At 41.0% G+C, this 15,698-nt stretch overlaps 1 protein-coding gene across 1 annotated transcript in view; it reads right to left on the bottom strand.

The window, feature by feature from the left end:
- Nucleotides 1-1,039: 1,039 nt before the first annotated feature.
- Nucleotides 1,040-15,698, bottom strand: part of LOC101559375 (carbonic anhydrase 13) — a 33,358-nt gene continuing 18,699 nt past the window's right edge. Inside the window, exons 4-7 of the mRNA XM_055127593.1 lie at nucleotides 14,412-14,507; nucleotides 12,688-12,750; nucleotides 11,974-12,129; nucleotides 1,040-3,568 (exon numbers count right to left, since the gene is read on the bottom strand). Of these exons, the coding sequence (XP_054983568.1) occupies nucleotides 3,449-3,568; nucleotides 11,974-12,129; nucleotides 12,688-12,750; nucleotides 14,412-14,507 (435 nt within the window). The 3' untranslated portion in view covers nucleotides 1,040-3,448. The remainder of the gene's footprint in view (nucleotides 3,569-11,973; nucleotides 12,130-12,687; nucleotides 12,751-14,411; nucleotides 14,508-15,698) is intronic.

The following is a 15,698-nucleotide window of genomic DNA, read 5'->3' on the forward strand; positions in this document are numbered from 1 at the left end:
CTGGGTTCGATTCCCAGCATCCCATATGGTCCCTTGAGCATCGCCAGGAGTAATTCCTGAGCGCATGAGCCAGGAATAACCCCTGTGCATCGCTGGGTGTGACCCAAAAAGCAAAAAAAAAAAGAGCATTACATACGCTCTTCAGTGGGGGAAGAGCCAAGCACGCGCCTCAAGCAGAGCTACAGCCAACGCCCCAAACGGACAATGGGCACCATAAAGTCAAAGGAACAAGCTCAGGTGAAGATGCAGTGGCCTCCAGGAGGCTGATATGCACACACTCTGCCAAGTTTGTTCACACACAGTTCTTCCAAACTTCCCTCCGTGACTCCCAGGGTTTTGTGCTCTAAGGAGAGAGTTTGCAACTGTTGTTGCATTTTTTTGCTATTCTCTGCATGCTCTTTGTTCTTACTGTACAGCTGTTTCTCCCAGGAGGTCTAACTGAAACCCCCCTCCCACCCCTCATCTGAAAGGTTTTCCCGGTTTCTCAGATAGGGTCCGTATTTTAGAGGCCTCAGTGCATTTGGTATGGTTTGGGTTGCCCCCGACAGCAACTTTCCTGTTGCAAATTATTTTGGTGCCCACCAGTACACAATCCCAGACAGCCGAGGTGTTTATGAGGTTGTGCCATCTAGGTTTGTGCCAGTACGCTCAGATTTTCTCAAAGCAAAATCACTGAATACACTGTTTCCTGTTAAGTCTTGCATGCCTGTAGTCCACTTTATTAAGAGCAGCAGTTTTGAGGAGCCTCCTGAGGACATTAAATGAGCACTTACTCTATACCCTGCTAATTAACAAATCAAAATTGGTTGCTTAATGGAATAAAATGGGAAAAGCACAGCAGTCAGCATTATTTGGAGGAATATTCCTGCCTAAAATAAACTTAATCACAAGGAAATTTTTTAAAAATTTAAGAGCATTCTATTTTTTTAAAATAAACAAATATACTGTATAAAACACAACCTGGCTTGTACATAATAGTCAACAGAGTCAAGATCATGAAAACCAAGAAAAAAACTGAGGAGTGAACTTCCTACTGAAGGAAACTAAGTGAACAACTTGTTCTCAAATGAATTTATGATATAATCAAGCAATATGAATTTCATGGCTATTGTAGCTATATTATTTTACAGAGGACAACATCCTGGTTTACAGGAAATACAAAAATTGTGGGATGGTAAAACATGAAATTAGCAACTCATTCATAAACCAGGAAAAAGGGCTGGCTGGAAATAAAAAGGTTTTTGGAAGGGGAGTTAAGGGGGTTAAGGTGCCTACAACTTTTCTGTGCATTTGAAATCATTTTCTAAATTAGAGCTTAAAAGTGTAATCTCATCCTGTGTCTTGCATAAACAAGTACCAGATACAGTGCAAAGCTTCTCTCTCTTTGTTTTATTATTGTGATTGGATCCAATTTAACTTAAAATTCCAAATGCTGAGCAAATAAAAATAGAATACATGTTCTGAAAAACAAAAGGGATTCATTTACAACTCTTTAATCTTTCAAAAGATAACAAGTTTAACACACACTTAGACCTTTGACCTCTAAGAGATAAATAAATTAGCAGACAAACTTCAAGAAAAACAGCACTGTGCAGACTTTTTTTTTTTGGTCTACTAAAATCCAATTTGTGGCATGGAGCCGGTGCAATATTGTAGCAAAAACCATAATTTATGAAATGGTAACTCTTATGCTCAGAAATTAGAATTCCCCCCAACACGCCTCTCCAGTTATTCTAATGTATATTCTCTGAGAATACAAACTTCTTTCTCTGACAAAATTACTTCTCAAAATATCTTTCCAAACTCTCCCATTCAACACTGATTTTTTTTCAAATCATGAAAATTTCTGGCGACACTTGTTAGACTTCAGGGGTATTCCTTTAAGAAGAAACAATTTCCAAGAGATAAGATTTTACTTGTTACATATTAACATACAGTACATTTGATCATAAGCGGTCAGGTAATTACTGAAAATATTACATAGATTATTTAAGTATTCAATTCATTAAGTATTTACTACAAGCCAGTCTCCTGCCAGGTTTCAAGCTAGATCCTGAATGCAGAAAACAAAACCCACGGGGGCATCAGCCTTACTTCTCAAGAGTCCATCTTATATGACCACAGACATCATTACACAGTCACTGTTACACAGCTACCCTATAAGGATTCTATACAAAATAAGTTTAATGATTAAAAATCCAGAAGAAGAAAGGTGTCTAAAACAAATTGCCAAAGGTAAGAAACTGTTAAACTTCTTTCAGAAGAATATTCAGAAGAATACAAGTGTTCAAGTGAAAATGTGGCCCTTAATTTAATGCTAAGTGTCGCTCTATTCTTCAAGAAAGAGCCAAGGTGCCCCCACCTCCTTCTTTCCAAAAAAGAAACAAATAGTTACATGAGATAATAGGTTAAAATTAATATCAAGAGTGATCTTACAAAGTTATGTAGGAGAAATAAATGAGAGAGAGAGAAAGAGAGAGAGAGAGAGAAAGAGAGAGAGAGGATGAGTTTTACCATAGAATTGCATCCAAGGGTGTGGATTATTGATACAAGAGGAAAGGTTGTTGTTGTTTTTTTTTTTTTTTCGCCAGTTAAAAGAACAAGTCTCTCACAGAATTGCTGGCTGCCTGCTCTGCTGAGCGGCCAACATAAGCAACCCATATATCATGCCCTTAGGCCTCAAGTGGGACCTTGTAATCTCTTCATTTCAAACCATATTAGTGCCATAAATTGGTAAGCACTGCCTCTGGTCAATTATTAGCCAGGTGTCATAACCATTACTTAGGATTTTGATACGTGGCCAAATTCATTAAAATTTAAGTAGCTCTCCTGAGGAATTCCTTACCATATTTGTATGGTTTGTTTTTGTTTTATTTTTTTAAGCTATGGAGTACTCGCCAGCTAGCTATCCCCTACCCACTCACTCCTGTAACCTTCATACTGCCATTTTAGTAAAAGTGTCATTTATGGAATGAGAATTTGCAACAGAAAACAATAATTCACTTTTCAAGAAAATATGTTCTGCTTTTTTATAAAATGGGATCATATCAAGACATTAAGCAAAAGCACTGATGTAGAAACAGGTACCAAACTCCTGTGAAAATGAATTTAAATTTCTCAGCAAGTATAACAGAGAAATGTGGCTACTTCGGTCTTCTGGGCAAGGAAGGAGTTTGAAGCCATTCCGAGGCTCCTGATGTTTTCAGATAGATAGCCTCGGATGCATGTCACAGACATTCATGAACTGAAACGTTACCTGCTGCAAGACCCGTGAGAGCAAGCATGATTGAGATGGAGCAGTTAAGTCCGTTTAACGAGAAGTTTCTGATCTTCTTTGTGGTGAGAGCAAAAGGGCTCCTGGAAAGAACTCTTAGCAGGATGTTTTGTGTTTTGCTTTGTTTTATTTCTCTTCGCAGACACGCTTGGGGTTGTCTGCAGGTGACAACATTCAAAGGAAAGAGGCTCTCACTTTCCTGCCCTTCAGAGGCTGTGGTGGGCGGTGATTGCTCAGTAAAAAAGCCGCTGCTTCCCCTTCGGCGGTACATAGAAGGCTCCGGAACGTGGCCAGCTGCGTGGGGAAAGAAGGAGAGTCCGTTACAGCAAAGAGAATCAGAGTAATGTCAGTAAATTCTCTGCAGAGGAAGTTAAGAAGCATGCACCCTTTACCAAGAGCTGGAAACATCTTCTACATCTTCTAAGCTATGTATCATGAAGCAACTTCTCTGCTGAATTTTCTTTTTGTTTTTTATTGCACTTGAATTCTATTTTCTTTTTTTTTTCTCTTTTTAATCTTATTGAATCCCTGTGAGATAGTTACAAGCTTTCATGTTTGGGTTACAATCTCACAATGATCAAACACCCATCCCTCCACCAGTACACATTCCCCACCACCAATACCCCCCCCCTTTCCCCACCCTCCCCCTGCCTCTAAGGCAGACAATATTCCCCATACTCTCTCTCTACGTTTGGGCATTATAGCTTACAACACAGACACTGAGAGGTCATCATGTTTGGTCCATTATCTACTTCCGGCATGCATCTCCCATCCCAACTGGTTCCTCCAGCCATCCCTTCTCTATTCCATCTGCCTTCTCCCCTCCGTTCATGAATCTGCTGAATTTTCACACTGTGTAAATACCAAGAGGTTCTAAACTAATGTGAATTCTTTATTTGAATATATATGTGAATTTTTTATTTGAAGATAGAAATACTACTTCAAATGTGATATAGTAGGATGCATTTAGAAGCAGAGAATGGTATCTGCAGTGGGCCAGTGGGAAGAGCAGTATACTGGGGTTTGGAGCAGGTCCTGGCCCTAATTCAGCCTCGAACCAGCTATGTGACCTTGGGGGAGTAATTTATTGGCTCTAATCTTCAGTCTTCTTATCAGAAACTGAAGCATTGGTTGAGATTATCTCAACTGGTGTCTTCCTCTTCTTAGAATTTCACTGCACACTTGCAAGGACACTGATATAAGATGGCCCCTTTTCATTGAGAACCATGTGATTAGTTCATTCAGAGAACTTTGGTCATTCCTTTAAATAAGAATTTTGTTTTCATCACACACACACACACACACACACACACATATATAATAAACATCTAGGACCCTTCATTTAATGTAACTGGTATAGACATATTTCTCAACAAAAGAGCTTAAGTTTTCTTTGTTCTCAAAAACAAACTGTTTATGTTGCAAACGTCATATATGAAAAGAATAAAGAAGAAATAGAAATTACTAATAATCGCAGAACAGTTAGAATCACTGTTAACACACACGTCCACACTTGATATGCCTCATTACAGAAATGAAGTCAACTATATATGTACCTTTGAAACCGTATTTTTCCACTTAACATATATCCTAAGTATCTTTGCATGCCAACAAGCATTAATCGATGACACTATTTTTTTTTCAGGAGCAAAAGAGATATGAGGTTTGCTTATTTATTTGTTTATTTGAATTTTGGGCCACACTCAGTGGCACTCAGGGATTACTCCTGGCTCTGCACTAAGGAGTGACTCTGAAAAGTGCTCTGGGAGAGCATATGGGACACCAGAGATTGAATCTCGGATTGGCCATATGTAACAGACACCCCACCCACCATACTATCTCTTCAATCCCAAGATATTTTCAGTTTTTATTTTATTTTTTTTTTTAGTGAGTCACAGTGAGGGTCCAGTTACAGACTCACACCTTTTCGTGCTTGTTTTTTTCTCATGCAATGTTCGAGAGCCCATCCCTCCACCAGTGTCCATTCTCCACCACCAATGAACCCAGTATCCCTCCCACCCCCCGGTCCCATCCCCCCACCCCACCCCGCCTCTGTGGCAGGGCATTCCAATTTGTTCTCGATGACACTATTTTTAATAGCTGAGAAGTTTTCCATTACAATCATCAGTTAAAATTACTACTTCATTTTCCTTGGTGATTTATATCATTTTTTAAAAATTTAACATGATTGGAGGCTGAAGAGATAGGATAGTGGACAGGGCACTTCTTTTGCGTGAGGCCAACCCAGATTCAAGCCTCAGTACCTCATATCTTCTGTTAAAACTAGATGTCACTTTAGTAGTTCTCTGGGACACCAAGCAGCAAAGACTAAGAAAGTCTAACCTCTGGAGCTACAGTGGGGATAGTCAGGCTCCTGCAATTTAGGGGGATCGGGGTTTGTCTAGAGTGACCACTCCAGGTGGCTGTGCCCGTCCTGAATCTGAATTAAGAAGATAACTCTTTGGCCTCTCCGAGTACAACCAACCTCACACAGAAAAGACAGATTCCTCTGAAGATCATGACCTTTTTCTTTTTCTTTTTGGGTCACATTCAGCAATGCACAGGGGTTACTCCTGGCTCTGCACTCAGGAATTACTCCTGAAGGTGCTTGGGGGACCATATGGGATACTGGAATCAAACCCGGGTTAGACTCATGCAAGGCCAATGCACTACCCACTGTGCTATGGCTCCAGCCCCTGAAAATCATGACTTTGTGTGTTGGCGCACACCCCCCACCTTTGAGCTCCTCTGGAGGTCAATCCTCCTAACTTCTGCCTCCTTGAGGCATCTTGGCCTCACTCATCCCAAACTGGAACTTTCTCTGATTATGTATCTGACCATGCTCTTCTGGGTAAGACTCCATAAAAAATAATAATAATAAAATAAAAATCTGTCTGGATATCTCATCAAATCCCTCCGCTCTCTGACAGTGAATCTCCCTCCCAAAGACTTCGCCCGGCTAGAGAAGCCCCATATCCGCCAGTATCCACTAAATTTGCTTCTCGTGGCCATGGAGTTCTCCGACTCTCCCCTGGTCTGGCCATGTCCGCCACCGGCTGGCCCCTACTGGCCTCATCTCTCACTCATCCCCGGCTTGATTCAAGAATTCCAGCTGAACCTATGCCCCACCCCTGCCCGTCTAACTAAGTCAGACTCCACATTTCACAACTCCAGGAGCATTTTCCCAGAGCAGCCCGGGTGTGACTGGAACCTGTTTCACTGTTTCTTTTGGCGCTACCTGCAAATCTTTCATTTCCTTGTAGAGTAACATCAGTAGGTAGCTATACTCATTGCTCATGTTTTGTAAACACCTTTTATTCTGCCACTCTAGTGCTCAAATTAATTAATATTCGCTGCTAGCCAAAGTTGGGCAATAGTAAGGTAAGCTCTCTTATGACACATTGAAGGCCTTAAGACATGTGCTAAGTACTTTACGTGGATTATCTCATTTAATCCCCAAATCTAATCAGTAACACACTATTCTCTCCATTTTAAAAAAATGAGAAAAGGTGAGAGACAAAATTCTAATGATAGCAACTAATTGTCATTATATAGAGTTCCAAGAGACATAAGGAAATGTCTCAGTCAAGGACTCTATTATGTAATTTGATTGTAGTGGTTGTTACATGATAATATTTAATATTTAATAGATATGTAATATAGATACTCATATAAAGATACATAGACATATGTACTAATGTGTACATACGTATAGATGTATTTATGCATATATATGTGTGTATGTTTAAACAAATATTAACTTTAGCCTAAAATTTGTAAACTTTTCTCTACACAAATATTGAAACAAACAAAAACCTTTTAAAAGAAACAGAATCAAAGTCAAGTATCTGCATGCTGAATTGTAGCAGATGAGCGAGCCAATTTATATCACTTAGGATAAACCAGAGACTTAGCAAAAGTCAGCTTTCCAAGGAAAACAATAGTCCTATTATAGAAAGCACCAGAAAACATGTTATCTGTTCGCTAGCATGGCTGTTAAATTAGGCATTTCAGTAAGTGACGCAGAGAGAAAAATAAATTTAAGTCAAGAAAAAGAAAATGAAAACCATCTGATTTTCCTTTTTTGGTCAGAGTGACTTGGCAAAAAAAAATAGGAAGAGGAAAACATAGGAAAAAATGGTACCAACATGCTAAAATCAAAACTCAATCTTCACAGCTCATAACATTACATGGTGACATGGAAAAATGAATACAAACAATGTTTCCTAGTGATTTTGAGAATGAAGGGTGCCAAAATTGATATTTAAAATTTTTCTGAAAGTAATCTTTTTGTGTTTCATTTCTTAAATCAGTTGTATACACAATTGATATTTTTACATGTCACATTGTGCAAAGAGCTAAGCAACTAAATAATCTTATCAGCCTTCTCATATTTGGGGTTTTTGGTTTTTTGGTTGTTTGGGGGGATCCCAACCAGTACTCAAGAGATGCAAAAGTCCCTCTTGGCAAGTCTCCCAAGGTGAGTCACATACAAAGAAGCACCTTATCATAATTTTGATCTTCTAAATAAACTAACAGTTTTAGATTCACAGAATTATGAATCATGTTTCTTTAAGAAAATTAAAAATAAACAAAATATGCTACAAAGAGGGGTCACAGAGAGGGGTTCAAGTGCATGTGGCTAACCTCGGTTTGATGGCAAGCACCACAGATGGTCCCCCGTGTACCTCCAGGAGTGACGGAGCCTGGAGTAAGCCCTGAGCACAGCTGCATGTCATCCAAAATCTCACCCCATCCCCACAAAAATACTCTGAAGAGCTGTTATAGACATCACACTCATTTCCCCCTGCTATTAATATGATAAATAAGTATGGAACGTTTTCACTGTTAATGAGTCAATATCGATATATTGTAATGAACTCAAGTCCACTCTTAACTTATTGCCCTTTATCTGTCCCAGGACCTCATCAGAAACAGCATTACATAGGGTAGTCGCGTTCTCTGGGCATTCGTGATGTCAAATGTGCTTTGGATGGCCCTAATGGCGTTGAGGAGTATGGGTCAGGTGTTCTGCAGAATGTCTCATGAGAGACTTTTATCTCTCTCTCAGGGGAGACAGGCGAGTCAGCGGGAAGAGGAGTTAGAGGTGTTGAAACAGGGCAGGGGGCAGCTCCCAAGCACTGCTCAGGCCATGGGAGGAAGGGGGGACCAGAGGGGTCACCCCAGCTGTACTCTCCCCTGACGGCTCAATGCTGGCCCCAGCAGTGCTGCTTAGGCCCTGTAGAGCCAGGGGCCACCAGGCCCATGGCTGTGATGACCGTGCTTGGGAACTGCCTCGGGATGCTGGAGGGCCGTAGAGTCCCAGGCAGCAAACCAGATGGCAGTGCACGACCCCGGGGCTAGTCCTTAGCTCCTCAGATTGAATTTTTAATATATACTTTGTTTTGATCTTTAACTCTTAGACTCTCCACAATGTCATTTCATAATCACTGTCACTATCACTGTCATCCTGCTGCTCATCAATTTGCTCGAGCGGACACCAGTAACGTCTCCATTGTGAAACTTGCTGTTACTGTTTTTGGCATATCGAATACGCCAGGGTAGCTTGCCAGGCTCTGTCCTGTGGGCGGGATACTCTCGGTAGCTTGCCGGGCTCTCCAAGAGAGATGGAGGAATCGAACCCGTGTCGACCGCATTGAAGGCAAATGCCCTACCCACTGCGCTATCGTTCCAGCCCATTTCATAATTATTGGAGTTATTACTCTGATAATCTTTGTAATCTGTTTTAAAGTTAAAATGTCTAAAAATGTTCTTGCTACAATTGATTAAAGTTAATTAAATCACTCAAGGTAAATTACCAATCACACAAAGGCTAAAAAATACAATGACTACTTAGATGTTTTACTGTTTTAGAAAACACCTTAAATTAAACAGTGATAGGGAGCTTGCCTTGCAGGCGTCTGACCCAGGTTTGATCCCTGGCACCCAACATGGTCTCCTGAACCCACCAAAAGTGATCCCTGAGTGCAGAGCCAAAAGTAAGTCCTAAGAACTACTGTGCCCCCCAAAAGAGACATTAATAATTAATATTAATTGAGTCTGGATCGATAGCACAGTGGGTAGGGCATTTGCCTTGCACGCGGCCGACCTGGGTTCGATTCCTCCATCCCTCTCTGAGAGCCCGGCAAGCTACCAAGAGTATCCTGCCTGTATGGCAGAGCCTGGAAAGCTACCCATGGTATATTCAATATCCCAAAAGCAGTAATAACAAATCTCACAATGTATATGTTACTGGTGCCCGCTCGAGTAAATCAATGAGCAACGGGATGACAGTGACAGTGACAGTGACAGAGTCTCATGTAGAATAGATAATGAATCCACAGTTAAGCAGTTATAATTCCTAAATATCCAGAGTTAGTTTTGACATGGCCAGCCCTATTAATAAAACTAAATTATATATTTTGATATATTACAGGTCCTCCTTAAAAAATAACTTACTTTCTAAGTGACTTCAGAGAATAAAGTTATCCTTAAAATACTGGGAAAACATGTCCCTTCTTATTACTATCTTGATGTTAACATTCATTCAAGATCTCTTACAATTTACCTGTTCACATTTAACAAAGGAATGCAAAAGACTAACAGGAAACACCCAGAGAGTAGCAATCTGGATTCCATTAATAAGGCCACTGAATCAGTGATACATCACTTTTCTTTTGACCTTATTTATGAAGAAAAAAATAAATTACAGGAATTTCCATGTCAATCAAGCTCTGGATTTCTAACCTAACCTTCAAAGTGCTTTAATAAGTATTTGAATAAGTAAGCCGCAGATGAGTATTTAGTTTTCATAACTAAAGACAAGTTCAAAAGAAGTTGGATGTGTTCACTACTTAAAGGGAAATGCCACTTGATATGAGCGTGGTAAATGTGAACCAGTTCTAGTCTTTGTTTGGGGTGTGGGAGTAATAAATGGCTTGGGTGGTGATTATTCCTAGAACGGAAGTACTGGTCTAGCTGCAGAAATTGGACTGTGTTAATGTTAAGATTTTACATCACTGTGCCGAATGTAGAAAAAGGACCAAACATGATGGCCTCTCAGTGTCTGCATTGCAAATCATAAGGCCCAAAAATAGAGAGCAAGAAGGAAATTGTCTGCCATAGAGGCAGGAGATGTGGTGGGGTGGGGTGGCAGGAGGGATACTGGGGACATTGGTGGTGGAAAATGTGCATTGGCAGAGGGATGGGTGTTCGATCATTGTATGACTAAAACTCAAATATGAAAGCTTTGTAATGGTATCTCATGGTGATTCAATAATAACTTAAAAAAATGATTTTAAACTACAACACTCAACAGGAGAGAGAACAAAAGGAAATTCCCTGCCGCAGAGGCAGGGTGGGGTGGTGGGGGTTAGGGTGGGGGTGGTGGGAGGGATACTGGGAACATTGGTGGAGGAGAATGGGCACTGGTGGAGGGATGTAAAACAAATGCAAACATGAAAGTTCATAAGTTTGTAACTGTACCTCACGGTGATTCACTAATAAAAATTTAAAAAAAGATAAAAAAGATTTTCCACTTGGAAGCTGGCCTCACATGCTGGAGGAAAGGCAGCCTGGATAGAGAAGAAAACACCAAGTAAAACATGGTTGGGGACCCGCTCGAGAAGAGAGAAGCGAGAAGCGTGCTGAAAGTAGACTAGAGACTGAACACGATGGCCACTCAATACCCCTATCACAAACCACAACACCCAAAAGGAGAGAGAACAAAATGGAATGCCCTGCCACAGAGGCGGGGGGGGGGGGCAGGAGTGGAGGGTGGGAGGGATACTGGGTTCATTGGTGGTGGAGAATGGACACTGGTGGAGGGATGCGTTCTCGAACATTGTGTGAGGGAAACACAATGACGAAGATGGGTAAATTTGTAACTGTGCCCTCACAGTGACTCACTTATTAAAAAATAAATTAAAAAAAAAAGATTTTCCATCACTTCATTCAATAAGAGAATACAAAAACAGAACCCTAAGTGCAGACACCAGAAAACCCAGCATCTCCCTGTCGTCCATAGATAAAGTCACAAGGCTCGTAGCTCTGAGCAGTTTGTGCATCAAAGGCATCCTGAATTTGGGGTCTGCTTGGCGGGCCAAGCCTGAGATTCAGCAAGCATTTATCAGCAAAGCAAATGAATTCATGTCTTTACTAGACCCACACAAGTATCACCCCACAGCCTCTTAGTAAACACCTCAGGCCCCTCAGGCAGCTCTTCCAAAGTTCTGTTAACAAAAGCCAAAATACCAGATTAAGTTCTCACATTTCTTCAGGCACCCCACCTATCTCTGTCTTCCCTGTGTGCAAGCAAAGTCTGTAGGCGGGGCTGACTTAGGTCTAGGTCAGCTAAGGCAATAACGGAGAATGGCACCCTTTCAAAACTGTGCCTTTCCTAGGTTTAAATGTTGTATCCCAGTTGATTGCCACATAAACAGCAGAAATACAAGCAAATGGTCATAACATTCTGGAGGTCACTTCGCTTCACTCTATATTTCTAAATAGTGGGAAATTCACAGAAGTTTCTCTACGCAGAGAAGTAAGGTATAGCATGCCTCTGATCCAACCACCACTTAGATATTCAAAGGAAAATACAATTTCCCCTGGCAGATGCCAGGAGTAGGGCTTCTTCCCTTTTTTCCCTAGCAGCCTGGTTTCCTCTAACGAGTGGGATTCCATCTGGCAGAGAGACTAACCTGCTGAGAGCTGATGTTTATCGGTTGTTTTAAAACAATCCAAGTGACACTCTCAAGAAGAGGAGGGACAGTAAGAGAGCCAGGATATGTCCAGTAGTCCCAGGATGGAGGAAGTAGAGATATTGGGTCAAAATTGGTGAATCGGGTTTGTTTGCCCTAATGGAGAAAAGAGAATTTCCACAAATCAGCATTCTATAGCTTTACACAGACCTCAACAACCAAACTTCCAGTGAAAACATTATTTTATTGTCACCGATGTGTAGAAGTAACTAGTATCTGCCTTAACACAGCGACACTGGTCCTGCAATTTGTGTTAAGCCAAATTCAAGTGTGAAGTCATTGGCTTCAACTTTAAAATTTGTAGCTGAAATAGCCCATGATCTAGACTTATTTAAGAAACACAAGATTTCTTTAAACATCGTGGTCTTTAAGATGTGTTGCAGGTAAAAAGTTATGCTATAAAACACCAATACCTAAAGTTAATCATGCATAGATTTATTGCTGATTATTTTAGATCGTTAAGTCCCTCTCATGGTTTTTAATGACTAGAAGTAGTAGACTCCTTCTGCTCCCATTGGTCAATATGTTCCAACTCTGTTTGAAAGAAGATAGCCCAATGTACTATATCTAAGGTTTAAATTTCTCATAGAGGACAAGGAAATTCTGGAGGAAATAGGAATTTCATTAGTCATTAGCAATAGTAATTCATTTTACCTTTTCTTTAATAGAATCCAAAATGTCAGTAATCTTTTGCAACTGTGAATTATGTTCACCAATCTGGAAATGGAAAGTTTAAAAAAAAGAATGGTTACTCTAGCAGAATTATGCTATTTCAGTCACTAATGTTAAATTCTTTTTTTTCTTTTGAAAAAGAAAGAAAAAAAGAAAAAGACCTAAGCTTGTCTGGAACAAACAGGAATTGTTCTGCAATAAAGCTCTCTTTTACCACAGTCTGTTCTTATCATGCCAAGGGAATCTGAACAAGATAATATTACAAGATTCCTTGGCTGAACTGCAAGATTGATTCCAAAACCAGTAGCAATAGCTTCAGATTTCTTTAAATTTATGTTTGTGGTATACAAGAGAAACCTGGGTTAGAAAACCTGCTCTCCTAAAAGATATGTGAGCCTCAGACCCTACATCTAAACAAATTACCATGACATCAAAACATTCGAGAAAAGCATCTCTCACGTCGTGTCTAAAGTGATTTAAGGTCCCTAATCAAGGCAAAATGTCAGAAATAGAACTCATCAGAAAAACACATGGATGGCTTTTCATTATTAGGGGTGTCCCAGATCCACGTGAAGCTTTTAACTTCTTCGGGATTGAAATATATCTCTTGTACCACACTGATTAAACCATCACCACCAAGCAGGGTGGCCCAAAGAAAGAAGTACTGTCGTCCCAACCACCCTCCACACCTATCCACACACTCCCAGGGCCCAGCCCCAACCAATTACATCAGACAGACTTGGTGGCACAGCAGCTGTGTACACCCAACGAGGATGTGGGCAGTTCTGTGGTCCAGTCGCCCACAGATAGCATCACACTGATATTTGTGTTACCACATGGGAATAGAGGACAATGGAAAATACCTTTTTAATTAAATTGGTCCGCGTGCTCAGGACAACAAACCATTGTAGTCAAACTAGTGCTTCGAGAATCAGGAACTTGAACACTTATATCAGGAAGGAATGTAAGAATCAGGAACTTTACTCTGTGTTTTTAAATATTGTGCAATGGGGAGGAGTTCGGAATAGAGACATTCTTCTCAGGACCTCAGCAGTAAGTCTGATGCTCGTGTTGTCATCACGGTCACATAAAACTAATTCATGAACAATAAGAAGAGTCATAATACAATGCTCCTAGGGTAATCTGGGGCTTTTGGCTGGATCATTAACTAATATATAAAACTCTTTTTTTTTTTTTGGGTCACACCCAGTGTCGCACAGGGTTTACTCCTGGCTCATGCACTCAGGAATTACTCCTGGCGGTGCTCAAGGGACCACATGGGATGCTGGGAATCAAACCCGGGTCAGCCATGTGCAAGGCAAACACCCTATACCCACTGTGCTATCGCTCCAGCCCCTAATATATAAAACTTTAACATTCCTAAAAATAATATTTAAAACATATTAAATAATCTCATCACTCTATCACTGTTATCCCATTGCTCATCAATTTGCTCGAGCGGGCACCAGTAACGTCTCCATTGTGCAACTTGTTGTTACTGTTTTTTGGCATATCAAATTTGCCTTGGTAGCTTGTCGAGCTCTCCAAGAGGGGCAGAGGTATTGAACCCTAGTCAGCTGTGTGCAAGGCAAAGGCCCTACTTGCTATGCTAATTTTATGATTAAGTAATAGTAGACTGTCTACTCCATGACTAAAACTCTTTAGACATCATCACTGATGAATTATTTGAAATAGTGCATTCTTACCTGTAAAAATACTCCCAAGACAGCTAATCCATCCGGCTCATTTGCTGCTTCAACAAAGCTGGGATATTTTTCTGAATTCCAGTGGACAACATGGAGCTGTAAGAGACATAGACAACATAACTTAGACGTTTAAAAATGCAGACACACATAAAGCATTTGTATTATTGCTCTGAGGCTGGTCACTCTTACGTATAACGTTTTCTCCCCCAAGAACCTTAAGCAGAATCCCCCATTTCACTCCTGTCCAAATGCAAAGCGCAAGCGAAGAATTGCCCAAGGTTCCTAGACAGTGATGTACTACATCAAGGTCTGCATCACCATTTCAAATTCTCCGGAATCTCTCAAGTTCCAGCCGTGCCCAGCCACTGCTCCCTAGTGCAATGTGGAACTGGTCCTAATGAAGTGGAACTGGTCCTCATCTTCCAGGGATGAGATTTGATGGGAGCGACTTCAGGTCAGTTCCCAGGGGCAGCAGAGTCAGCCCAGAGAGCACAGCCTCATGCAAAAGCGGAGGAGTCAACTGCCTGTGCAAATAGTTTTCAGGACAATCCTGCTGCTATGCACAGTCTGAGACTCGAGCTTGCCCAGCCTGAGGGTGGACGCTGCTACTCTCCAGCCCGGCTGCATCGTCGTCCACGGGGCTGCTCCTCAATGCACTCTCCCCACCTGTTTCCCTTCCCCAAAGGTCAATAAATAGATTTCATTTTTTTATTTCCTTTATGGGGGGTGTGGGGTGAGGGTGGGGTTTGGGCAACGCCCAGCTGTGCTCAGGGCTTACTCATGACTCTGTGCTCAGGGATTACTCCTGGAAGAACCAGAGGGCTATAATAGGGTGCAGGGGATCAAACCCTGGTTGGCTACATGCAAGGCAAATGCCCTACCCTCTGTACTATCGCTTTGGTTCCAAGGTCGATGGATTAACCCAAGGTCATCAGCTTGCTTCCCTAGAGCAAAGAGGTGCCATCAAGAGTTGGAAAATGGCAGCTAGGGTTAGGGAGAAAAATGTTGATAAATAAAATTTATTATAAATGGAGTTAGACAAACTAGGCCTTGCACTGTAACTCTCTACTAGCTCTGTGTGTGTGTATGTGCTCTGTGTGTGTGTGTGTGTGTGTGTGTGTATAATTGCCTTGAAATTTATTGTTTCATTTTGGTTGCTACTGATCTAGATAAATGCTAAAGAATATTTGTGGGGTTTGTATTCCTCTCTTTATCCTCCCCAAGCCCATTTTTCTCTGCGTTACCCTTAGTTCTCTATCTATGTCCACTGATTTGGCTTTTCCTTTT

This window comes from Sorex araneus, chromosome 2 (assembly GCF_027595985.1).
Source record: "Sorex araneus isolate mSorAra2 chromosome 2, mSorAra2.pri, whole genome shotgun sequence".
NCBI classification, from domain to species: domain Eukaryota; kingdom Metazoa; phylum Chordata; class Mammalia; order Eulipotyphla; family Soricidae; genus Sorex; species Sorex araneus.